Genomic DNA, 25,771 nt, shown 5'->3' on the forward strand with positions numbered 1-25,771 from the left:
AGCAGTTCTAGAAATATTGATGATGTCTGTCACAGAGAGATCACAATTTCAAAAAAGCAGATACCTGTTCCAAAATGGTGTTGATTCTGTCTACTTCACAGTCAATTAAGTATCTTTTTTCTTGCCGTCTGTCCATCTCCTCTATAATTCTTCTGAACTCTTGAACATCTTTTATGCTTCCTACAGATCTGGCTGTCACTTGCCAGTTGTTCTGTACTGCTGCTTCCATAATTGCCTGAAGAATGGAAAATCCTGTGGGGGAAGAGACAATACAACCATTTAAAAGCAGAACAAAAATAAAAGCTATTTTGAATGTTTGACAAAGGGTTCACAAAAACTTGCATCATCTAAAGGGACACAGACTAGCTGAGAGCCTGCAAGTGCTTCACTGCTTGAGAAAACAACAGTGTAGGGACCAGTTTCTCCTTTCAGCTATGCCACTGGCAAAGTCACCAACTTCAGCAGAACATCTTGGTGGTATATCACTGCAAGGCCTAGCAGAATCTGTCCAATATACCATATTATGATCCTTTCAGGGATGTTTATGGTCATGCTGGGGTCTGTGCCAGCTGAGAATAGGAGCCTGCAGCCATTACTTGGGCAGAGGTCCATCAGCCTGAGGAGCAGGACAAAAGGGGTGATTTGCCTGTGCAGACTGCAGCAATGGGTCATTAACTGGCAGGGATCCAAGCACTGCACAAGAATGTCAATTAAGTCATTGTACCAGTCATTGGAGCCACAGCCATAGGAGAGTACTTTACTGACACTCACTCTGATTTCAAAAAATGTTTTTAAATATGGAGTCTAGCAGCATTAACCACATTTCAATGTGTTCATTAAGGTAATACCAACTCAGTTAGCATCCTCTACACAGGAGAGAAGCAGCACAGAACGACCAAGGACTACACAGTGGGAAATTACAGAGGCAAACAGCATTTCAATTTCTTGTGAACAGCTGTGCCTCGGCGAAAGGCAGAACCCAAGTCAAGTCCCTGAGTGAAAAGTGGTGGAACTAAAGACAATCTCTGTCAAGTCATGCTAATGTAGAAATCATCAGATATTGATTTGCATCCCTTTATTTTAATATGTAGCCGGGAACCTGTTTTCATTCAGAAAATTTAATTTTGTGCATAGTTCTAATTATTTCCATTCTGAGCAGATGCTGATCAGAGACAGAGGTCATTCTACTTCAAACACACCTAGTGGTTTTCAGTAGAGTTCTACTGTACTGAAGCATATCCATATGAGTGCTGTTTCTGTCCAGATCATTTATTTGCAAAAATATCAGTCCAATTATTTTGTCATACTGTGGATTTCTTATCCACAGCCAGTTTTGAAAAGCTTACACACAACCACATAAACATACAGGATCAACAACCACTTCATTGTGCTCTGTGATAACCAGTTCTCTGAAATTGAAAGGAGTTTGAGCTACAGAGGAACAACATGTTCGCTGCTGCAAATTACACCAACAGCTATTCTGAACTCAGACATCCTTGCAGAGGTACAACAACAACAAAGAACTTGTGCTGCAGCCTGATCTTCCACAGCCTGCTGTAAATTTGTAGTGGCTGTGTGAAGCCAGAGGAGCTGCACCATTACCTCATCACAGACACAAACAAGGGAAGAATGATTTCCTGGATTACAATTAGATTATCATAATTTACCGTGTGACTTCCTTAGGTCTCACTCAAATGCCCTCACTTTCCCTGTGCAGCCTCCTTGATTCTTAATGCTTTTCTTTGTACGAGTGCACTTTACTATCCCATGAAAGGTGGTGACAATTAATATGTACGCTAGTTGAGAATTCTTTCTGGCATCTTCTTTCCTCTGAGACTACTGAAAGAGAGGCATTTACATATGTATGGCACAATGAACTCAGTCTTCCTTAACATCATATTTTACAAAAATGGTTCTGATGTCTGTGACAGCATTGTGATTGCATTCCATGTAGCAGGAAGATCTAAGCCTAAGATACTCAGTTGGCTGCAAATGAGGAATTTTTATGTGGAAGCATAAATACCACTAATGGGGATTTACAAATGCTTTGTGTACAAAGATGTGCTTTTGAAAATACATTATTTCAGTCAGTAATAAATATTTACAACTTTTTTCCATCATTCACATAACATCTAAGTATGAACCTTGAGCTTGCTGTAAACAACAACAGTCCATAAGTCCAGGTTTTTTTACTTCAGATTGAACAAATTAGTTGAAAATATTATGAAAAACTGACACTTCAAACATATCTGTAGCTCTGTTTTTTGCTAATGACACATACAAAGCTCGTAAACTACCTCAAGGAAAGAAGGAAAATTAATATGCTGGAGGGAAGATGCCATTGCATCCCAGTTTCAACTAACACTGAGTCAGAATTCGCTTTGTCAAACCTTGAATATCTCAGAAGAAAGTTGGGCAATTTTCGTAATTTTGTGCAATTGCATGTTTGTGTGGGTGAGTATATGTGTATTTTTGTATGCATGTGTATTAGTCAGTGGTTACCATTTCAAGAAAGTACAAGATTACTCAGCAGCCTTTCTCCTATGCATGAAAATACAATTACAGTAAACTAAGACCGAAAAGTTCCAGAGCTTTGTAATTTCTGTCTTCTCTTCCTCCTCTTTCTCCTTGTCACATCAAATCTTCACCATCATAGTCCCCTCTACCCTTGCCAGTTCTGGAAATCCTCCCTATGGGCGCTGTCTGTGCTGCGCCAGCTCCTCTCTCTTGGGCCCTCTCCCATCCTTGCTTTGAGAAGAACCATGTGCCCTTCCTGCAGCAGCTCCTCAGACCAGTCCTCTGGTGACCTTTACAGAGTCTATTCTCCTGGTTTACTAAAGCTTAGCTCAAATCTCCTGCTGTCACGGGAAGGTGCCACCTGCATCCTCACTGCTCCAGTCTCAGGTGTCTCCCCATGTCTACTGCCTCCAGCACCATTTACTGCATTTTACATCATTTCCCTTATCTGGTATTTCTGTAAACAACATGTTCCAGGCTCCAGCTGTACTTTACCATTAAAAGAGCTGTTACATAAGCAGTATGATTGTTTAACTAAAAGGACCATTTAATCTTGCAATGTGAACTTTTCTTTCTAGCATAACAATGCAAGCTGTGCCACTCTGGGAGCACTGCCTGGGTAATGGACAGGGAAATGATTTCCCGTGTTGCGTGCACTGTCACTGACCAGGCCTGCACATGGTGCTTGTCCACACCCTGCCCTCAGGAGACACATGAATGCTCATCCCTCAGCCCCCTGGAGGTGCAGAACTCTCACAGGTACCTCTCCTCTTGTTCCCCCTAAGGGAGAAGGCAACAGCCAGCCATGGCAACTATCTCCGATCCAAAGTCTTTGTCTGGTGTGCATCACATTTACTCCAAAACACTAAAGAACTGATAATTCACCACAGGTCTGTGGAGCAGATGTGCAGGAAGGATTTCACCAATACTGTTGCCAGTTCATACTACTTCTGTCAAGACAGCCAAAAAATATTAGTTAAGGCAAGAAAAACTTGAGATTATCTTGAAACGGGGATCATAATGTCATCACAAAATTCAGCGGCTGCTCATTCTGTAATCATTAACACCAATACAGACCACAAGAAAAAATTATTTAGACCCCAATCTGATCTTTCAACTTCTTTTTTTTAGTCATACCTTGGACATGAAAAATAGTGGGATGAAAGCAGGCATTTTTCTGGAAGCACTGCTTCTGAGGTTGGTTCATCTGAAGGCACCACATCTCTTCTCTGCACTATGTTATTAACAAGTTGGCATTACAGATTTAAGACTAATCTGGTAACATGATGGCTGTGGCCACACTTGCCAGGTCATCTAACACAGTTTGCTCCTGTCATCTTTGAGTGCAATCTCACAGGTCAATCTGATCTGCATCCTGGCCTTAACATTCAAGTACGCCATTGTCTGGCTTATTTTAAAAATATTGATGAATTCAAATAGCTAGGCCTCATCTAAACGTTGTTCAAAATGATTGGGCTGTAGGTAAACATAGTAATAAAACTAAAACCAAACAAATGCCCAGCTTGCCTCTCTGTGAGCTGAAGCAAGTATTTTGAGTTTTGCAGACTGAAGCTTGCAAAAAAGGAAAACATTCTAAATAAATTTCTCATAAAGCAGTGAAAATCTTATTTGTTGCAATGCCATCTCTGTACTTTAAGCAATGCAGATGGAATTACATTCTGGCCAGTCCTCCCTTAAGCTGGACTAAGAAACAAATTCAGCCAGTATCTTGCTACTTCTGTCAGGGAAGTAAAGTCTGTGCCTCAGTGTTTCTGATCATTCCTTTGATAAAAGCTTCTCTCCACTGACCCTACTAACACAAGTGAAGAGGATATTTTACTCTTCTGCATCTCTGAAAGCTCTGAAATTCACATAGGCAAAATTCATGTCAGCAGTTTGCTCAGCCATATGAAATTCTATGTGCTACATCACTGAACTTACTCTTGTTTAAATAACAGCAATCATTAATGTGACATGACTAAATGATCACACTGGAACATCTGTAGCATCACATGAGCCCTTGCAGTTGGCACCAAAGTACTTACTGAAAAAAGTTACCACTTATGTAAATCTCTTTTCCCTGAACATTCTTGCTAAGACCTTGGACCTTTAGCCTCCTACAGAAATAGAAGAGCACTTGCTCTTCCTTTTGCCTTGCAGAATACCAGCAAACTATGAGGGGTGTATTTTCCTGACATGCAGCATACTTGTGCCACCTGAATGAACATTGGCTCTGATCTGAATACTTGTGTTTAGAACTATGTATCTGGGACATGATACAGAGATCTATGCTTCTGGCCCATGAGTGAACTTCAGGGATTTAAGTGTTGAGCTGTGTTTGTCAAGGGCACAGTGAACTCACCAAAAAGGAGGCCATCCAGGCAAGTGATCCCCCATGATAAATACAATTGCTATGATGCCAGCTTACACTTCAAGTGTACCAGAGGTTGGTAAGTTGAGATATACTTAGATATTCTGTGTGTTTGGCACTGAACCTGACACTAATTTGAAAGCAAACAGATCACCATGTTAGGCACGAGTTCAAAAACAACTAGCCAACCCCAAAATTCCCCATTATCCAAAATCCCAACATGTTCGTGGGGCAAGTATGCTTTGCATAACCCAGGTCTGCTTAACAACTTCATAAGTAGGGCAAGAAGCAAGGAACAAGCTACTGAAGAGTCACCAGAAAGCAATTCAGTAAATGATGGCAACCCTGGAATGCTCCTTGTCTCACACATGTTCAAATTATTAAATAAAATAGAGTAAGTGCAACCCATCTGATTTTGACCTGATCACTTCTAGCTAGTAACCAACATGTAAAGTGTTACACTCCACTACTCTGGTAGCAGACAACCTTCTAGACCAAGTAGCAAACACATTGTAATGATTTTTTTTAATTTCTGCTTTTTCTGTTCTGTAAACCTCTAGCTTAATCTGTACATACACTACAGTACTGCAACCTGTCATCCATAAACAGAAAAATATACACAAATAGGTATGACAGCTTGCTTGAGTGCATGTGAACTTGCCTGGCTGCAGAGGAGAATTTACAGGAACCATCTGGTTCATATTTGTTAGGGATGGGATACAGCTAAAACTGCAGAAATTCAGAGCTGCTGAATGCAAGTAAAATACCTGTTTTTCTCCCTAAATGGCTCTTTCTGAACCCACTTCACCTTGATCTATTCTTTCATAATAACCTTGCATCTAACTTGCCTCTCATTTTACTCCAGTTTTAAGTCAGTGCAATTACGTTGTTTTTGAATGAAGCTGTGCCAGTGTAAAATGAGAGCAATGTAGTAAGGGATCAAAGAGTTCAATAACCAAGGACAAGACAAAAAGATGCCGTAAGCAATGCTGTCACTTCCACAGGGGGACTTATTCATATGACTTTCACAATGTTGTGGGCAAATCTGGTGTAGGACAGATAGAGAGACCTCAGTACAAGGATATGATCCAAAGTTTATCAAAAGAGCTGTGTTCTAGTTTTAGCTTTGCTATGCAAATCTTTATTTAAATAATTTTCAAAGGAATAATATCGAGTGAGCTTCTGGATACAGATTTGGTAACAGAACAGACAAGATGGAATCACATGAAAACCAGAGTAAATTCCACTTGAAAATATAACAGGTAAATAATTGTGAAGAAAAGGTGGACTTAGCACTGAAAATCAGAAAAAGGAATAATGAATTTTGAGAAGTGACAGAAGGTGAAGAGCATTGTGTTGTCCAGTGATATGGGCAGTAGGGTATCCTCTGCACTGATGCTGATGCCACCAGAGTTGTGAGGGCACTCTGTCACCAGACAGCGCTGAGATCTGGAGACACGGGTCTAGGAATAGCAGAGATATCTCCCAAAGAGAAAACGTTTTACATGCAAATTGCAAAATTGTAAAACTACATTAACATTAAAAGTAATTAGCTTCCAAGCTTTAGAATATCTGGATAACAAAAAAATAATTAAAATGGCTTAGTACAGATACTACACCAGGGAAGATCTACAGAGTCCAGAGCTTCATCTGTGCAGCCCAAACCCTAAAACTAGGCAGTAAGCACGGTGCTGTTACATACACAGTGAGAGAGAAATCTATGGAGTTAAATTCCTATGGTATTTATCACTGACACCAATTTCCCTGAGTGCCCTGAATTCTCCAGCAAGGACATGCTCCAAGTGCCATCAGCAAATCCAGAATAAATAATTTGCTGAGTATCCTGCATCCTAGTGGTATCAGAAAGCTAACACCATAACTTTAGGACAATACCACAGCCTTGCCAAGATGCAGTTTTCTGTAGAGGCTTTCCCTTGGATTCCTCACCTTTGATCTCTTCTAGATCACAACCATGGTTTTGCAGCCTGACTTACTGCTCTTGCGTGGAGCAAGCAAGGAGTCTTGCTCCTTGCAACAGACCAGCCTTCAGCTGAAAAGCATTTGAATAATATAATCAGATCAGAAGTTTCTTTGGGTAAAAACAGAAGAAACCAAGAAACACAGATATTATCAACCATTTCCTTCAGACTTTGTTTGTTTTTTATATTACCCCTGTGCATAGGTTACTGAAAAAAACAGATCTAGTCACCATGGATAGAAAGTATCTAGTCATGATCCTCCCGACATCAGACACAGTGAGCTGACCCTAATGAGGCCTAAGTGGACTTATCTGTCCTTAACTTCAGGCACATTTGGATGACAGTCTCTTACATTCTCTCTCTAGTCAGGAGAGAGAGAGTGATGCTGTGTTATTTTTCTGTATTTGAAACATGCATGGAAATCAATGGAAGAAAACACATAAAATAACAAAGTTGTGTAAAGCATCACCATCAGGTATCACTCACAACCTCTACCTGCAATTGAAAAACAAAAAGAACAAAAATCCCAATGTGTTGACTAACACTCAGCCAATGAGGCTCATGTACTGCATGTTAAAAGTACAGACCTAATTGTGTTTACATATTTATCTCAGAAAAAAAATTATTGTTATTAGGAACCACAGAGTCAACAATCATCAGTCTAGAAAAGACAACCTGTCTTTACATTCTATGTAAAGCCACGTTCCATCCACATGGCATTTCAGAATGCATTTTTCTCTTATTCACTAGAGCAAGCTGAATAGCTAAGGTGGCCAGTGAGCTGGGATACTAATGGATGTTAGTATGGATGGAAACTAATATTTATTATTCCAGGTAAAGTTGAATAATTGTGATACAACTACATATAGAGTTAAAAAGGAAAGTATTGTGTGGAATTATCATCTGAGAAAGGAAACAAAATTAATTCTTTTTAAGCTTAAATAACTTTTTTAGCCAAAAGAGAGAATCACTGCCTTTATTCTGTTAAAGTCAGTAGATGTTTTGAAAAAAGAAACTTACTTATCAACACCATAGGATTTTGAAAATACCTAAAACTTGGCTTCATATATTCAAAGAGTGAAAAACATAATTTCAAAGTATGCTGTAAACTTAAAAATATTGGTAATACAAGTTAGCTCTATATCATGATACATTAGGGTTTTTAGCATGAGTGTGTACTATTGCTGTCTGCCTCCTCTTAAGGTGTTTGGAACTACTGAGTCTAAAAAGTGATAAATATTGTTCCTTTGAAGAAACAATCACAGGAGATTATGGTAATCAGACTATGAATTGAAATACATGTTCATCACAAAAAAACCCTGGATTCACCTCATATAAATGTCTTGGAAAAAAAATAACACTAGTTGAATTGTCCTCAGACATAGCAAAATTATTCTTTCTATCTGACCTTCAGTCAATCATGTTAGAAAAATATTTATTCCACTTCCTAACCTTTATCTACACTTTCAGTTTCCAAACTACCTGAGCAAACAGATCTTATGCCTCTGAGAATTTTCATTAACAGATGCTATCAGCCTTTCAAAGTCTCTCCTCATCAACATCTCACCCTTTAGTAGCCAGCATTTTAATTGCCCTTGCAGCTGGAATGTGTTTCATATCTCAACCCATAAGTTAATTTCCTTTTATTTATTCTGAACACAAAAAATAAAAAAAGAGAAAAAAAAAAGAAAAAGCAATCAAAGGGTGACTACCGAGCTTAAAAGTATTCTGAAATTTAAATGAATTTTTATGGTAATATAAATGATAATTTATGGATCCATATTCACAGTCTGCATATGTGTTTCATTTTTGTCACTTAACTGGCTATTTCTGCCTTGTTTTTTCTAATAGCTGGCAATATGGAGCTTTTATATAGCAGTATTTCCTATATTTTTCAGTACATTTCTCTTCATAACAATGATGTGTTTGTTAATTACAAGGCCTCATACTAATTCTAAACCAGTCTGTATACTGGCTAACTACTTGGTAATACAGATTTGGTCTGAATTGAGCTTGAACATACAAATATAGTTCACCTACATTGACCAGAGCACTGAATCTATGATCTGATCTGCTTTAAACCAATTCTTCTTGCAGTGATGCCACAGGATGACAATTTACAAAGTTACTAGAGAATTCACATGGCATCAATAAGCAACACCTGACCCAGCACAAAGCTTGGGGGTAACAAGTTACCTTCCAGAAGATTTCACCCAGATGAGGCAGCAGAACAAGGCTGGACTGGCTCAGTGCTCTGTATCAGTGACCTAACTCCCCTCCTTGCAGCACAATACTCTGTGTCTCAAAAATAACCTGGTTTATTCTGCAGGGTGGTGACACACAACAGGCTCATGTAACCTGCAGATTAGAGACTTCCCACTGCCTCCCAGTCAGGAAATCCCTTTGGCTTCACCTGCTATTCAAGAAAGGGACTAAAGGGGAAACAATGCCTTGCTTTTATTATCCAAACTTGTAACAGCATTTGGCTATTGGAAGATTTTTTCGTTGCACCAAAAATCAGACATTTAGCATCACATATCCCTTCTCTCCTAACACACAGAATATGTTTTGGCTGCTTTGTTTTATTTTGCACCTTTTAAATACAGGGGTTGGAGACAGTAAGCTCAGATGGGGGAAGATACCCCAGGTGTGTGTCAGATCTCTGGGCAGTTACAGCACCTGCTGTTCCTGATTTAGCTTAGGAGGGCAGCTCACGTCAAATATTACACTGGATTATACGGAAATATGCAAACATTTCAGCATAAGGATTCACTAAACAGAGGCAGGGATGTGATTCAAACATTTAGCTCTGGCTTCATCTCTCCCAGTTCCCATGTGCTCAGATGGAGAAGGAAGCAGAGAGGCATTCTTGGAGTTGGCCCCACAAATCAGCAAAGTCTGGGCTTCAGATCCAGACTTTTCTACAGCACAAGATACTTAAAAAAATAAGGAAAAAAAAAGTTAACACTGCTTAGGCATGGGCAGAATTTTTCTAATTTACTGCTCTGATAACTGACAATTGGAAATACCAGTATGACAGGTTTCAAAGGGAAACTGGACTCAGGTGACATATATGACTTCAGAGGCAACTTCTGCTGAAGTTCAACCTTACCTTACCTTGGGCAAAACTTGGTTCTGCATATAAAGAACCTTTTGACAGACACGCATATGCCCTCAAAATTTGTCCAAAAATTAGCATAATGGAAGTGTACACTGCTGGATCGCAATGAACATAGAAGGGTATCAGCAAAAGGTCATGCATTCTTCATTTTTCCTGTCTTCTAGATCTTTGTTAACTGCTGCTGAACTACAGACTCATATCTATGCATGATGCTGCAGTAAAATCACTGAACATGTAAAATTGTGTCTTAGTTTTATATTATAAATAAATATAGAAAAAAAGTCGTGTTCTTGCATATGTACTTGGTAAATACTAAAGATTCTGTTAAATGATCTAGAAATGGCAATAACCAGAAACAACAAATACATTTGCCTATGACTCAGAAACAGGCTCATTTCACAGTACAGTAGAGGCAACATTTTCACAGACATGTCTTTCATTTCCAAAAGCAACTTGGGTAGGATGGTGAGAACAGGTTTTCAAAGGCAATTAAGCTGCAGATGCTGAAGAACCTCAGCAGGTGAGGTACCTGCATTCCACTGCCTTCAATGACAGCCACACATAATTCTCATTGCTTTTCACAATGTCATTCTCTGTGTGTTGAAAGCCTAAATACCTCTGAAAGACCTGTCCTGTGTGCCTTTGGAAATCACTTACCAAAATAGGATATCTGCATCTCAGGATAAGTACTCTGTGGCCTCCTTTAAAAGTGGCACAGAACTCTCTACAGAATATGCTGTTAATTAGTTATTTCACTGTAACATGTTCAACAAGTGCACAGATAAGGACTGTCTGACTAAGTGGGATGTACATATATCTGAGACAGACTATCAATTGTTAGCTTGAAGAAAAGGAAGATAGAAAATTCCACTCCACTGCAGAGCAGAAGATTAACTATTACAAGGAAGGAGTTGCATGTAAACCATATACCCACTGTTTTCATAGGTTCAAACCAAATTGTTCTTAATGTTTTCTCAGAATTGCTTTGCTAAATTAGGCAGCTGTAGCAAACACATCCTTGAGACCAAACAGGCTCAGTACTCCAATTATGTTGGGCTTTACACACAATTATGCTGGCAGGTGTTTATTATTATTTAAAATACTTATATGTTATTTGAATATTCAATCTGATATTCAGTGAAACAAAAGAACTCTTTTATTCCATTTCCTTTGATATCATACCGATGCATGACTACTCTTCCACGAATACAAAGCCTCACAAATCTGACTGCATGGTTAGCAAACTACAATGGGTAGCAAACTAAAATATGCAAGAACTTTAGCATTATCTAATCTGAAGGAGAAAACATACAGTAACTGGCATACACAGCTAGAAGCCCAAGCACTGATAGTTCTTCTGATCTCCCAGTTGACCATTACTATAGTCATTCAAGTAAAGTAAGATTTCACAGAACAATGTATGGACCTGGTATGAAGAGTGGAAATGTTGTTTTGTGCAAATCAATACTGTAAACCAAAAGGTTCTGATTCCATCTCTGCCCTCCTGCAATAGGGTGACACTTCTTGTCTACTTCTGGTTTTTACCCCAAGTAAACTAAGAAAGATTTCTTTAACATTTCCTGCCACTGTAGTTATCTCTGTGCAGGTATGAAATACAAGTTAAAATCAGGTCGGTCACGCCTGCAAGCAAATGGAGTTGACTTCAATAAGAAATTTCCATCTAACCTTACCAATTATTAATGTACAGATGTTCTAGGCTCAAAATATGATGCCTGTGCTAAGTCCAGAGAGCTGGTCCCTCCTGATTATACTCAACACTCTCCCTACAGTGAATTATCTAGCCAACATCTTTCTTTTTACAGCAAAAAGTTCTATTAGTGTTGTTTCTGAAAAAAAAAAGGGGCAATAAATGCACAAAAATTTATAAAGTATATTCTTTAAACACTGGAGTAGACTGTGCTATGTAAAATAGTGTAAAAGAGGTGTAGAATCACATTCCAGCTGTACTGCTGTTTAACAGCTCCCACTAAGGTCTTAGCTCTTGGTGCCAGATATTATTGCTCACTGTTTGGAGCATAGCCCATCATTTCATTGATTCCTTTTCTTTTTATTCTTTTTAATGCAGAAATTTTTTTATCCCTGTTTTAAAAGGTCTACACTTTACACCTCTGTCCTCATTCTTTGGATATCCCTTTTGTCTCTCCTGTAACAGAAGCCTTGTTGTCTTTACGCCTGTCTTTCAGAAATAGCCCTGTTGTCCTCCTCTGCTACACTTCATGGCTTCCACTCGATTTACTTCCCCATTGTGATTTACCTCTGTCACTGTGGATGATGTGGAACTGAGGGATGATTCAAAATAAAGGCACAAAGGGCTGAGACCATGGTCCTACAGGCATGCAGAGAAGCACAACCCTTCTACACTTCCATTGATTTTGTTATATCAGTGGTCCAGGTATTCTTGCATAAACCACTTCAGACCTTCAGCCTATCATAAGCGCACTCCCAAATGCTCTCTGTACTCAGGACTCTGGAGATGAGTGGATTTATCACATTATCTATCCTGAACAGCAGAAGAGAAATAACTTGACTTTCTAATTCCTCAGCCTTCCACATCATACTCCCACCTCATTTTCCACATATAGTAGTATTTTATTCTCCCTCTTACACCCTGGAACTATAACACCTTGGGAGTGAAGCAGGAAGAGAGCTAAATCCTGTATGTTCTAGATCTTGCCCATTCCCTGCCAAGAGTTTTAAAACACTGACAATTAATATTAGCCTAAATATGCTTCAGCTAAAGCCATGCGGAATTTTTGTGGGAATTCAGAGATCATTTGCAATTGTTTCAGCCATATTTCCAAAGACATTGCATTATTCCAGAAAGAGTTTATGAAAATACTCAGTTTAGATCTAAGCATCTAAGCCTGAATGATGGGAAAGACCCTTTGCCATGCCAAATTTAAAACATATAAAATATACTGGCCAAAGAAGGGAGAAGTGATAACTTGGATTCAAATTTACCCTATTTTAGAAAGTAGCAGAGATCAATTCATGGCCAACTGACATGATATACAAGCAGTATGGAAAAGCTAATACACTGGACATACCCCCCCACTGACTCCTCCAGGAATTCTGAATGGAGCTGCACATCTGGTGTGGCACAGGAAACCTCTTCCTATTATTTGTATTTTCTTCAATGATTTTCCTCTTAAATAAAATACATTTTTTTATTGACAATTTGAGAAAGATTTCACTCCCTACTGAAGCTTCAGTTCCTGTGCCCTTCACAGAGTTTCTCAGAGCAACAACACTGAGCTTGACCTTCAAACACTCCTGGACCCACCTTTACACTCCAGTGCCATGGGATTGCTTTGAAATACTCAGGAAGGTTCTGCACCAGCAGTTGTCTTTGAAAGAATGACTTAAATTTTCACTTGGCATTTGAAGACCAAAACTGTGCCTTTTCTCCTAAGTGTTCCAGAAGAACATTACCAGCACAAAGAAAGGTGGGCAATGAAGACTGTGATGTAGCAGCACTCAGACTGCACTAAAGCAGTTGTCCCACACTCAGGTGGAATGTGGAAGAAGCCAGCTCCTCCTTACTTTGATGGATCAGACTGCATCCCTCTACACTGCGTAGTAAATAAAACTGCAACACCTGTATCTGACATACACGTACTGACCTCAGTGATGCACTGCTAAAAGGCTATTTCAAATATTCTTTCTCCCAAAAGGCACATGAATAATATACTTCATTTCTTTGGATAGAATCCCAAGGAAAAAAAATAATAGAAAGGGAGACATCTTTAAAGATAAAATATTTCTCCGGTGCCCTTTTTTTTTTTTTTTTTTTGGCCAGAAGCCATGTAATTCTTTTCTGGCTGGCTTGTTCTGTCACAAACAGAATGACCTTTATTGAGTGGCCAGCAAATGTGATGGTTTTAAAACAGCTACAGTTCTGGTGAAACTGATGCACCATGATTGTATCCTTGCTCACAAAATGCAGAGGCTCCACTGGGTATTGTCAAAGCAACTCGCAGCAGCTGAATGCAACAATCCAATTAGTGAAACAAGCACAGTTCATGCATAAAGTCTCTTCCAGGCACCATTAGAAAACAAGACCCCAATGTACAGAGACTTGTCTTTTAAACTAAATATTTCTATTAATTTCAGAAGAAAAGAGAATTACCTTGTGGTTTGACTTCTCTAAAAAGACCAGAGGCCTGGAAGGGGCCTTCATATAACACTGTGGTAGAACTGCCTGCTAGAACATAATAGCATGCAGTAGTCCTTTATGATCAGAGCCACAGCTGGTGGTAGAGACATCAACTTCTCCATTCTCCACAAGAAATACAAAACAAGCTTGCTTTCCTAGCAGGGCCATTTTTTGCTATGTAGCTTAATGGATTTTGGAGTCTCTTTCCTGTTGCTTAGGGGTTTTGCTTTGAAAACTGAATACGATGACAGAAAAGGTCTCAGTTTTAATAGGATTTTCATCCTGGTATTTGTAAGGGCTAGTGTGAGAATGAACAATACATGCCACCAGGACTATCGATAAGAGTCTTAACACTCCATTTTGTCCAGGTAATCTACTCCATCTGCAAAAATACTCTCGTCACTAGAAGATGCAACTTTGTACCATGGCTTCATTTGACTCCTATGGTACCACAAGTACCATCCATCTTCTGTATGAGGCAAGAAAAAAATAACATAACTTAGGCTGCTTGTCTGGAAAGCAACAGGAAAGAAATATGACAGAAAGCAAACCTGACAGCTCACTATCTGGTGGTTCTTTTGTCTGGCTAGAACCTACACCCACCACTCAGGCCTCTTGAGTAGGTCTTACAAATAGACATGGTTCCAGCAAGTTATTGATAATTCCTACCAAAAATACAAACTAACACTTGGGACAAAGGGAAAGCATCTCTCATTCACACCAATAAAACAATGTTTAAGACATCTACAAAGATTATGCATGATCATCACTATACAACAGCATGGAAACATCACAGGAACAAGATGACAGTGAGCAGAAAATAAAACAAACATGGAAAAGTTTTCTCTGTACCTGAACAACTGTAACCAAAACTTGCTATATTTGTTGCAGCAAAATGCATTAATGATGATTTCATGCTTTTCATTTAGGATATGTTCATAAATATTTATAGAATTATAAACTAACTTCAAATAATTCTATATAATGCAGAAGGGCAATAATTGCATAATTCAATTAAATAAAAATCATAACTAAATACCTGATTTGCTTTTGACAAATATTAATACAGGAACATATTTACAGTATGTTTACAGTGTCTTAACTTACTTATTTTTAAATTGTCATTAATACAATAAAACCAAGTGTGGATGATAACTACAGGCAGGTATGCAAGTAATTCTAGTCTCAGTAAAATTATATTCTTAGACAAAATAATATGATAATATATTTAAATAATATAGGGATATTACTAAAGTAAAGTCCTGAAAATTTTCTCTTCAGCAAAAAAAAGCAGCATGTTTATTGCTGTCTTGTTTCCTTTAGTAAAGTGTGGTCAGTGGCCACGCTCAAATTTTTGATTTCCTGCATACATGTGTGGGGTTATAACTTCACTCACTGTTTATGGAAAGCTCCCATTAGCAATTATAGCTTCTTTAATTCAGTAACAAAGCTGGTGACATTTTTTTCAATTAACATTACATTCACTGGAAGAACAGACCTTTAGGAGAGAAAGGGACCACAAAGATGAATGAATCCGGGCCAAACTGAAATTATAACTGAAGCTGAAGAAAAGGAAGGAAAATATTTTTTGAAATGAAAGTTAATGACGCTTACTTTCAAAACTGCACAAAGATTAAACTAAAAGTTAGGCTTGAAATAGCATGGACCAGATGCCTTGCAGAAAAACTGATATTTTTCAGCTTGGTCCAAAATGAATTTTGCAATTTCTATTTCACTCAACATTTCCCACTCTTTCTCAGGTTTCATTTGACTTCAAGTTATTCTTTCTAAACTTTAATTCTGTCAGGCAGGAAAGAAAACATACATTTTTTACTTATGTTGATGAGCCTAGTGCTATGTTATCACAGAATAAAGTACAAATTCCTGGAAAGGAAATGAGAAAAGACTGTGAATAGTTACTTGAGAAGAAGACACTGCACCAAGGAATATTCTGTACAGGACAGTCATTAAGAAAACTTAAAACCAGGGAAATACAATAGCTTTCAGGTTTCCTTATCAAATATGTCCCTAAAAATCCCTGAGGGATCGCAGAGAAATCATTATAACATCATTTTTATTAGTTTACAGAAAACCAGTTTCCCTTGTGACACAGCAATTTCCCCTTTTATAGCTCCTAGACTCTGGTCTCTGTGTGACAATTGAGGCCATCATTCTCCTTACTGTAACTCCCATAAACATACCTCAAGTAATAAAACTGAAGCTAATTCTCAATTTTCTAGCAAAATGTCCACTGAAGCCTCCCCATTTCCCTCCACTCCACTGTAATAATCTGCAATTATTTGTTTAAAGTAGTTCTCAAGAATCCCCATTGTGACAGACGTTGCAGAACCAAGCTAAAATGTATTCCCTCCCCACCTTCAGTAATGACTGCAGGTTAAATACAGTAATTAAGTGAAGTTCTACCATCTGACCGCAAGAGTGGTATAAATCACGACAATCAAAATATTACAAAGTGGTCCACAGCAGAACTTCTCATTATCAATACAATGAACTCATTGTTCTTAAGCAAACATTTTAAATAGCATCCATTATTCATGTGGAGTACGAAAGATTACCTATCTGGGATTTAGAAAAAAGAGCACATTTGAACATCAAAAAATGGCAGATTTTAAAATCTTTTATAAGAATGGTTTTGTACAAGTTTTTATCTTGGTATTACAACTCTGTTGTTTGAAATGGACATGTAAAGAAATTATTTTTAAACACATTAGGTCAAATCTTCACCTGTGCAAGTCTGCATAGCTTCACTTCAAAGAAATGTAATGAATGGCTTTTGCTATGCTCTGAGGCATATACTGATTTTTACACAACTGAGCTAACTTGGTTACATCCAGTAGCAGTCTGAATTCCCTGCAGTAAAAGTTCTAATGTTAAAAACATTTTGACAAAACCCAGCTTTTGAGTCAGAGGGAGGTCACTAAAGTCACAGAAACACTATCTGCACAAAAATGCAAATTAATATCCCATAAAGCAAGAAGACAGCTATGCAATATGAACAGCACTTAAGAACAAATAACATCATTGCTCACATTATCTTTTTATCCATAATTTTCATAGGAGACCCAATAAAATGTTATGAGGATGCAGCTGGCATCTAAAATTCACTATGAGACAGACAATGATGTGCTTATATTGCCTACTGTGGCCAGTTTTTGAAGAAGGTCAAGCCAGAGATTACATAAATTAAATCTAAATTGTAATGGTCTACAGCTGCTTACACTCAGTATGTTATATTATTAATGAAAGCTCAGTGTAGTTCTATATCTCTCCAAATTTTGAAGTCACTGTTTTTATTTATGCCTTCAGATGTGTAGTTCCATGATAATTTATTAAAATAATGAAAATTACTACTATATAATTGCAAATTCATAATCAAACAACCAAGCTGAATACTTTCCTATAAGGAAATGGTGCTTTAAAACAGAGATATTACTGTATGGTCACAGTAACATTATTTAATCAATCAATAACATTATTTGGTCTCATATGTTATGTGCAGTTATACTGTCCTCTGATGTGCAGCATAAGGAAAACATGAAAACCAAATGGGTCACTATTAAATGTCTGCCATTCACATCCATTTTGTTGTTTTCTTTGAAAAGTGTAGCCAAGTGGTTCCAGAGAGCATGACTACAATAATAACTACATTAAAATACTATAGATGTAGACAATTTTCACTTACATCAACATATCTAAAACCAGACAAATAAGCAGTGAGACCACCCTGCAAAATACTTCAGGGCACCCAAATCCATGTTAAGATATGGAAAATAAGTCTGCTTTCTCATGACTCTTCTTTTCTTACTGAAACAGGACAACTACAACATTGTGATGAATGTGTTCCAAAAGTTTTTCTTCAAACTGTCTCCCTGATGTGAAATATCTCTTAAAGCACCACAGACACTTGTGTAACAGAGACAGTTCATTGTAAGGCTTTTTAAAATAGCATAGCATGAAACTCAAACTGTCAGTGCATAAATTACTGCTGCCTTGAGGCTGCAATAACTTATGCATCCTTGTATTCCCCCTCAAACACCTCCCCTTTCAAAGAGAAGTTCAGCTCTCCACTCCCACCCCCAGCTCTCCACCTCCTTGTGGCAAGCGTTACAAAGCCATTAAAAATCCACAGGCCTGCCCAGGGAACTGTGTAACAAATGGCAGGAAAAAAACCCAGGGGCTTTTCTTTCAAGAAATCTCTGCAAAAATGGTACTGCAATAATTATGTGTTTATATAACTCATTATTATTTGTCTACAGACAGGCATAATTTGATTTTATTCCTTTAATAAAAACTTGATCTAATTTGAGATTATCACTGTCAATCCATGAACAAACCCAGCTGATCGATAATGCCAGCACTACTGAGCAACAGGCAATTCTATCTACAGAGCAATTACTGACACTGGTGGAGTCAGCTGAAAGGCTGATCTTGCTGAGCCAAACAATGTCAGGATACTGGCTTCCTTATTTTTCATATCCTTATTTTTGTTCTGTTTTTCTTTTTCATTCCCCTTGAAGAAGAATAAAGCCTTATCTTGCTAATAAAAGATGTGCGAAACTACACAAACTGTAGACTAATATTGGCTCCTAAAATCATATCTCCTTTTTTAAGCAGGGGGAAAAAGCCAGTAAGAATTAAGATTGCAGCAAATAGCACTCTTTGATCTAGAAACACTCTTACAGCATCTTCAGTCGTAGCAGCAGATCATGACAGAATCCAGTCTATGATGGTGTTATGTATTTATAATGCTGGCAAATAAATAAATTGCACTGAAAGGATTTCATACTGCAGTTCTGACTTAAACTCATAAAATTAAATTTCTGATGAATTAATGCACATAGACTGAGGTCAATGTAGTATGTGACTCTGGCATTTTGTAAAAATGAGCGACAATTATGTACTCTTTGAAATATTTTAGGTGGCTCAGCAGGACATAATGTAACTGAAAATTACATTCAATAGAGTAAAAATACTGTTTCTATCACACCTCCATCCAACACTTTAGTTTATTTGATGCATTCATCCATTAGAACCCCATATACTTCTGTATTAAATACTCCACTCCAATTGAAGGGACCCAAGGGTTTTAACAAATCCTTTCCCATGTTAATTCTGAGACTACATTCTTTTTATATCACCAAGGGGATCATAGTATGAATTTGCAAAGCAATAAATAGCTATAAAAATTACAGTATGATGTCCTCAGAGTGACCAGCATGAAACACTTTTTGCTAAAAAAGACACCTGAAGATGTCTGCATTATTTGACATACTTATTTAATGGCTTCAGAGTGTCTGAAATATTCTAAGGTACACTCAGAAAATATTTAATGACCATTGTCATGCATTTTTTTCTCTGGAAAAGTCCTCTTAACTATGAGATCTAGACAGCTGAAGACTAGCTCAGAGCCACTGTGTTTAGATTGCTTTGTACACCATGCCACAAGAACAGGAAAGGGGCAAGAGGGCTTTTCAGTGAAAAAAAGGCTAAGACAGAATAGCCAGAAGTCTCTTTTACTTTGTAAAGGGGAAAGAAGCCCCAGTTAAATGCTTAAAACTCAGAGGTGATGATTAAAAAATGCCACGACTGAACAACCCAATTTGGATGGGTGTTAGGCCCTGGGCAGGAGGGTTCAATGCACTGTGCAGAGTGGTCCTGCTCCTTTATAACCCGTTCTCAAGTACAGTTGGGCAGATTATCAAAATGTGAGTTACCAAATGAATTACTGCTCTTCTGAACATGAATACAGAGTGGAGAAATAACTTCATAAACAACAGAAGAAATGTTATAAAGTTATTAGCACTTTATGCAAACAAGAGCAGCCCTCTTACACCTAATATGTGCACAGCCCTGACAATTCACTGCATGTAATTATTACTATCAGCATTGACAAAAATATCCTCTAAGCAAACAACCCCTCAGAAGCTCCTAAGAAACCTGACCAACCATTTCTTGTATGTGCTAACCTTTGCAGACTGCTGCTGGTACCTGCCAGCACAGCTCTGGGATGCTCAGAGCCTCCCAAGTACTCACAGCTCCAGCAGCAGGCACTGTGCTGGGGCACAGGACAGACCTGAGCTGTGCTCCAGCAGCCACAGCTCTGCCTCGTTAAATACTTCACTCTCAGGTGTGTCACACCAGCCCACACTGTTCACTAAGCTACAACCTTGGCAAAAGCACCTTACTCAGGCTCTATCCCATGCACCTGGAAGGAGCACAGATGTACCCCACATGCAAATCCACACTCAGGGCTAACCTGCATCATGGAGAGGAGCATGGCAACCTGGCCCTAAGAACTGAAGGAGAAACACTTCAGCATTAAAGGGTACACTTTGCTGGTGTGAGAGATGACAACTCTGTTCAGTTTAACAAACTGAAGAGGGGCCCTGAATAATGCTGCTAAGCTGTGCAAATCATTGACTGCTGATTTGTTTCCTTGGGCTGCTGACAACCAAGGTAAGTCAGAAATACTTATAAGTGCAAAGCAACAGCCTGTGAACACGATGAGCTCAGGCTGAGAAGGAATAAAACCTCAGGTCACCTTTCCCTCCCAATGATTCTTTGCATCATGAATCAAAGCAAAAGAGGTGGCCAGGAAAAGCTATGCATCTAGAGTTGAAGAAATGAATAATTACTTGTTACTGAGTATAAAATTCATGTCAGGAAATTTAAACTTTTTTTCTTTAGGGATTAATACTTAATCACTTTATGGAGCTATTTTTCATCCCACTGTACTACCATATCTTATATACCTCCTGAAATGCAGGCTCACAGTGCTGTCCTACTCTGAATTGCAAGAAGGTGAATAAAATAAAAAAAAAGAAAGAAAAAGGAGGTGTGATATTAAATGTCTCAAGAGAAACCAGAGAAAAATCTATCTCTGCAGGAGAAAAGAAAACCTTAAAAACTCCTTAACCTAAATACAATACAAGGTCATTTTACCTACTAGCTGAGTGGGTTTGTCAAATGCATTCACATTTATTCTCCTTCAACAAAGCACTCAAGTAATTTTTATGCTTACTAAAACAGCTGATATTTTCCGGAAAGAAAAAGGCATATGATCAAACTAGTTTGGTAAATTCTCTGAAGCCTGAAAGAAGAGCCTACATCTAAATCGGTCAAGTGTCATAGACGAAGCAAATTACTGAATACAACACCAATGGATTTGTTCATATCAACTCCATGGCAAACATGTTTTAATAACTGCCTTAAATACAAAGCTTCTAAGTAATCCATTATTACTTTCTTCAAAGGTTCAAGTATTTTTCTAGGTGAAAAGGGAAATTCATTGTAAAATTTAAGGAATTCTTGTTCAGGAGCATGAAAAAGTGCTTTTCATTAGTAACCACGGCCATTGACTTCCAGCATGACATTCAGCACATCTCTTAAGTCAAAGCTCAGTGCTTTCAACTCAAAGGTATTTCCATACATGTAAGCAGATGAAGACCAGGTTGTTAACCTGCTGATCAGTACATCAGATCTTTCATCCTAAAAACTGGACTAGAACCCCTTGCATACAACATTATCTCATTGCTCTTTGAGACCATCAAATGAAAACCACTTCAAAAGCACAAAGGCTTTAACAAAGCTAAAATCTTACACACCATTCACCCAGCATGGTATAGTTCTGTATCAAAAGAAATTTAAACAGCATATGAAGTCTCTCTTTTAGCAGTGAGAAAAGGACATGCATATCATTGCTCATATGAGAAGCTGTTTTGGAGCATCTGAGGCCACTCTATGGAAGGAGAAGCTTTGATTTACTAACTCATTGAGATACTCCATTTTACTCAATTATTTCTCAAGCATAGGAGAAATCTCCTTTGTGTTTGGTGTTTTTTACTACTTCCAACTATTACAGTCATTCTATTAAGCTACAACAGCCTGTGCTCACTCCACAGAAGTTCTTCACCAGTAAACAGTTTATTTGCCTGGGCTGAAAACCATCTTACCACCACCACACCAAGCTCCAAGAAGGGTATAGTCGCTTCCCTTGTTGTGAATAAAAAACAGCCCTTCTTCCATAAATACCATGGGCCACAAGGAGCAGTTGTCACACAGGCTAAGAATGACCAACTGCACAGGAAGAGCAAACACAGTCAAGATCCAGAGAAAGGTGATGACATTTGCAAACTTGTAAGAATACTAACATGTTAAATAACTGCCACCTTAACTGCACTAAGGAGCAAGGTGTCAAAATATCCGTCCTTTGGAAAACTTGTGATAACCAGAACATGGTACTGCACTGAAGTAGGCAAGTTCACACACTAATGCAATGTTACACATCTCTTTTTGGTACACACTTGAAAATGGCTTCATCTTGCCTTTGTATTAAACAGTGCTGCTTTCTTCAGTCCCACTGAGTGTACTGGCTGCCTTATGGAGATTTTAAGTCAGCAAGACAGTTTACTTCCATGGACAGAATCAGCCCAAGTTCCCAGGTGAAGCCAGCCTGCCTTTCTTAGAGCATCCATATGCTAAAGACACCAAAGACTTCCAACTTTGAAAGCTGTGCTGCACATACAGATGCAAAATAATGAACTCAAGAAAAATAACTTTCAGACACTCCTAGATCTGTTGGGTGAGATGGATTAAACAAATAGGTTTGAAAAAAAATTATCTTTATCTTGCATACAGGTTTTCTTTTCTACAGACTTTCTAGTCTAAAAAGTTCTCTCTTCTTCCCAGGATCCACAAATTCCACCTCATCTCTTCTGCTTCCAAGCAAACCCTGTCCATCACCTCTAAGGCTTGGCTTTTTGTCAAGTCCTTGCCTTTGCCTCATAGCAAAAGGGCCAACAATGCTCCTCACATATCCTTTCAGCCCCTCCCTGCTCCACCTCCACTTGGAAACTGTTGCAACTTTGGCTTTGTTTCAGGAAATCTGGAAAAGTGAGATTCTGACCATTTAAGCCTTTTTGTTGCAGACATAGAATCAACCGAGAACAAAAGCATCTGCCACTTAAATTACTTGTGCACACAATGAAAAAAATCAAATGTTACTGCTCTTCCAAAAGTTGATAATACATGCATATTTATGATAAGATAAATATTTAAAGGCATGCATTTACCCACCTCAGTTTATAAATACAATAATTTGCAGACTTATCTCTGTAAGACTTTGGTAAATAGCAAAAAAACCAATGCTGTAGGAAAACCAATGCTGGTTTTCCTGTAAACTACAGAAGATATTCAGGGCGTCAGCTCATGATCTTGAGGGTTCTGGATGTTTTTATTAGGAGCACAAGGATGGACACATACTGCTTTAGACTTCCAGACATAATTTATCCTGAACCTGCCCATTCCTACTCTCTATCCAGAATGCTCTGCCTCAGGTTTATGAGCTGATTTCACATAAGGTCAAGACAGATTCTGGCACTTTCTCAAACACAACTGGATTCAGACTCCTCAGTGTGAATATCCAGAGTGGGAATGTGGATACCAGGATACTGTAACACCCTTTTCTTTATGAATGTGCTGACACACTTCTTCATTGTCTGAGGCTCCATGGAGCAAGACACAAATATATTGTACATGTGTAGTTACTCCTCCTGCTGGAAAACACTGCTGACAATAGTGTGTGTTCCAACAGCTTCAAGGGATGCTCAGGCATGGGGCCCAGGCACCTCCACACCAAACTGAGGCCCCTGTGTGTACACAACTGTTGAAAAGAGGCACAAAGCTGCCATACAGAATACCCCCATGAACCCTGTGCTGCTGGTCTTAAGCTGCACCTTGCCAGCAAGATACATCTCGTGCTGGATGACTTTCAAAGTTGATCCATTCCTCTTGTTCCTAAGCTAGTAAAATGGTTTAAGTGATTACCAGGGTAAGCTAAACAAATAGCAGCTAATGGGAAAGATCAGGAGAAAAATGCTTAAGGCTCTCAGTCCACCTAAAACCCAGCCAACATCCATTCTCCCACACAGGGTCTCAGTGTTTGTTTGGGCAAGGATCAGTGAAAGGGCTTTCTTCTGTATCTGTGCACCACAGAGACCAAGATAAAAGGAGCTGGTGTGAGACTTCAGAGATTTCAGCAGAAATAAATGGAAAGCGATCATCAAAAGCTAGATTTAACTGTTCAGACTCAGATTATTCCTGAACATATTTAGGCAGTAAAATCAAACAGTAAAGTAATCCTGAAATATTTCAATTAAGGTCCTGGCTTGTTTCCTGAACAGAGCTTTGGTTCATACATTAGGCTGTTGAAAGCAATGGAACAATATGCCCTAAATAAGTATGTCAAGGTTTGCTTCCTTGTGAGGTTAAATTATTTATATTTTATACAAACATCTCTAAGCAGTATCTATGACTTTAAACCCTATATAAATATATATTCTAGGTATTATAAGATGGTAAAGTCGCTCATGCCCAAAAAACTGATGGTGAAAGAAACAGATTATTTTCCTACTGCATGTAAGTACATTGAGTATGACTGTTCTTTAAATCTAAATAATGGATATTCTATCATAAGGATCTTTTACACTGTGTGTGTTCTCTGTTGTAGCAGAGCATAAAAACCTGAAACTACATCACCTCCTTTCAAGCAAAGCCATGCAAAAGATGCCACATTTTGTGGCCATGCTGCAAGTTGTTTCTGACCTAGAAGATGATTTCTGCATGGCAGTTACTGGGGCACATAAATCTTAAAATGTAGAGACCTGTGACACCTGGTCCTGTGACATGGGAGGTCTTGACAGGATTTGACTCCCTACACCATGAAAATGGGAAAGGAGAATGAACAGCTTATCTACATAGCTACCTAAATGCCAGCAATTGATACTGTCTCCATGTCGCTCCCATGATCCTGGGCTGTGGCCCAAAACACGCTTCCAAAGAGCTAAAACACTCAGAAGAATCAAAGTTTGTAATAACCCTCCCTTTTGTGGTCACTTTTTTATAGGCCACTTTTATTCTATAGGCTCCCAAACAAGCTTTGTGTGTTGCTTTGTTCTTCATCACATACTGATACTTACAGAAGAAAATGTCAAAATTTTAAAACCTTTCATACTTTTCAAAGTGTAATCAAAATTCAGTGCATCAACCTCACAGGCACAACTGAGAAGAATTAAGCAGGTATAAACATACTACCAAACAAGAATTATAATTTTAAAGTGGACCAAGCCCATGTTTAATTCTGAGAAAAATGGAAGCTGGCGTTAATCTCTTTTTTCTTTATGTAAGGGATTCAGAGTAGTTTTTCAGCTAGTGGGATAACTCCCCTGCTCTGAAGGATAAACATGTTAATGAACAGCTCAGCTATCAATTCTTTTGACTTTGACTGAACAGCAGGTGCTGAAGTCAGGGTTTACTAATGTTGGTGTAGCTAATACCATTATTTTTATTTTTCCTTCATTGAAGAATGATCTTTCTAATAAAATAAAACTTCCTGACATGCAGAAAGATAATACAGAGTCTAAGAAACAAGGAGGAGTGGAAGGAGGATTTCTTTTGCACCTCTCTGCCGATGGAAGGTGCTTATAAACAAGAGTCAGTCACTCTCTAAGTTTACATTCTTCCTTGCTGTTTTCAGGAGACAGTCGGTCCAACAGAACCCAATATTCTAAAATCTCTAAGAATCTACC

At 38.4% G+C, this 25,771-nt stretch overlaps 1 protein-coding gene across 2 annotated transcripts in view; it reads right to left on the bottom strand.

The window, feature by feature from the left end:
* GRIA3 (glutamate ionotropic receptor AMPA type subunit 3) overlaps positions 1–25,771 on the bottom strand; it is a 140,385-nt gene that overhangs the window by 77,656 nt on the left and 36,958 nt on the right. For both annotated transcript variants that reach the window (XM_058814315.1, XM_058814314.1), the window contains exon 4: positions 65–252. In XM_058814315.1, coding sequence (XP_058670298.1) covers positions 65–252 — 188 coding nt within the window. The remainder of the gene's footprint in view (positions 1–64; positions 253–25,771) is intronic.

Source organism: Ammospiza caudacuta, chromosome 14 (assembly GCF_027887145.1).
Source record: "Ammospiza caudacuta isolate bAmmCau1 chromosome 14, bAmmCau1.pri, whole genome shotgun sequence".
Classification (NCBI taxonomy): domain Eukaryota; kingdom Metazoa; phylum Chordata; class Aves; order Passeriformes; family Passerellidae; genus Ammospiza; species Ammospiza caudacuta.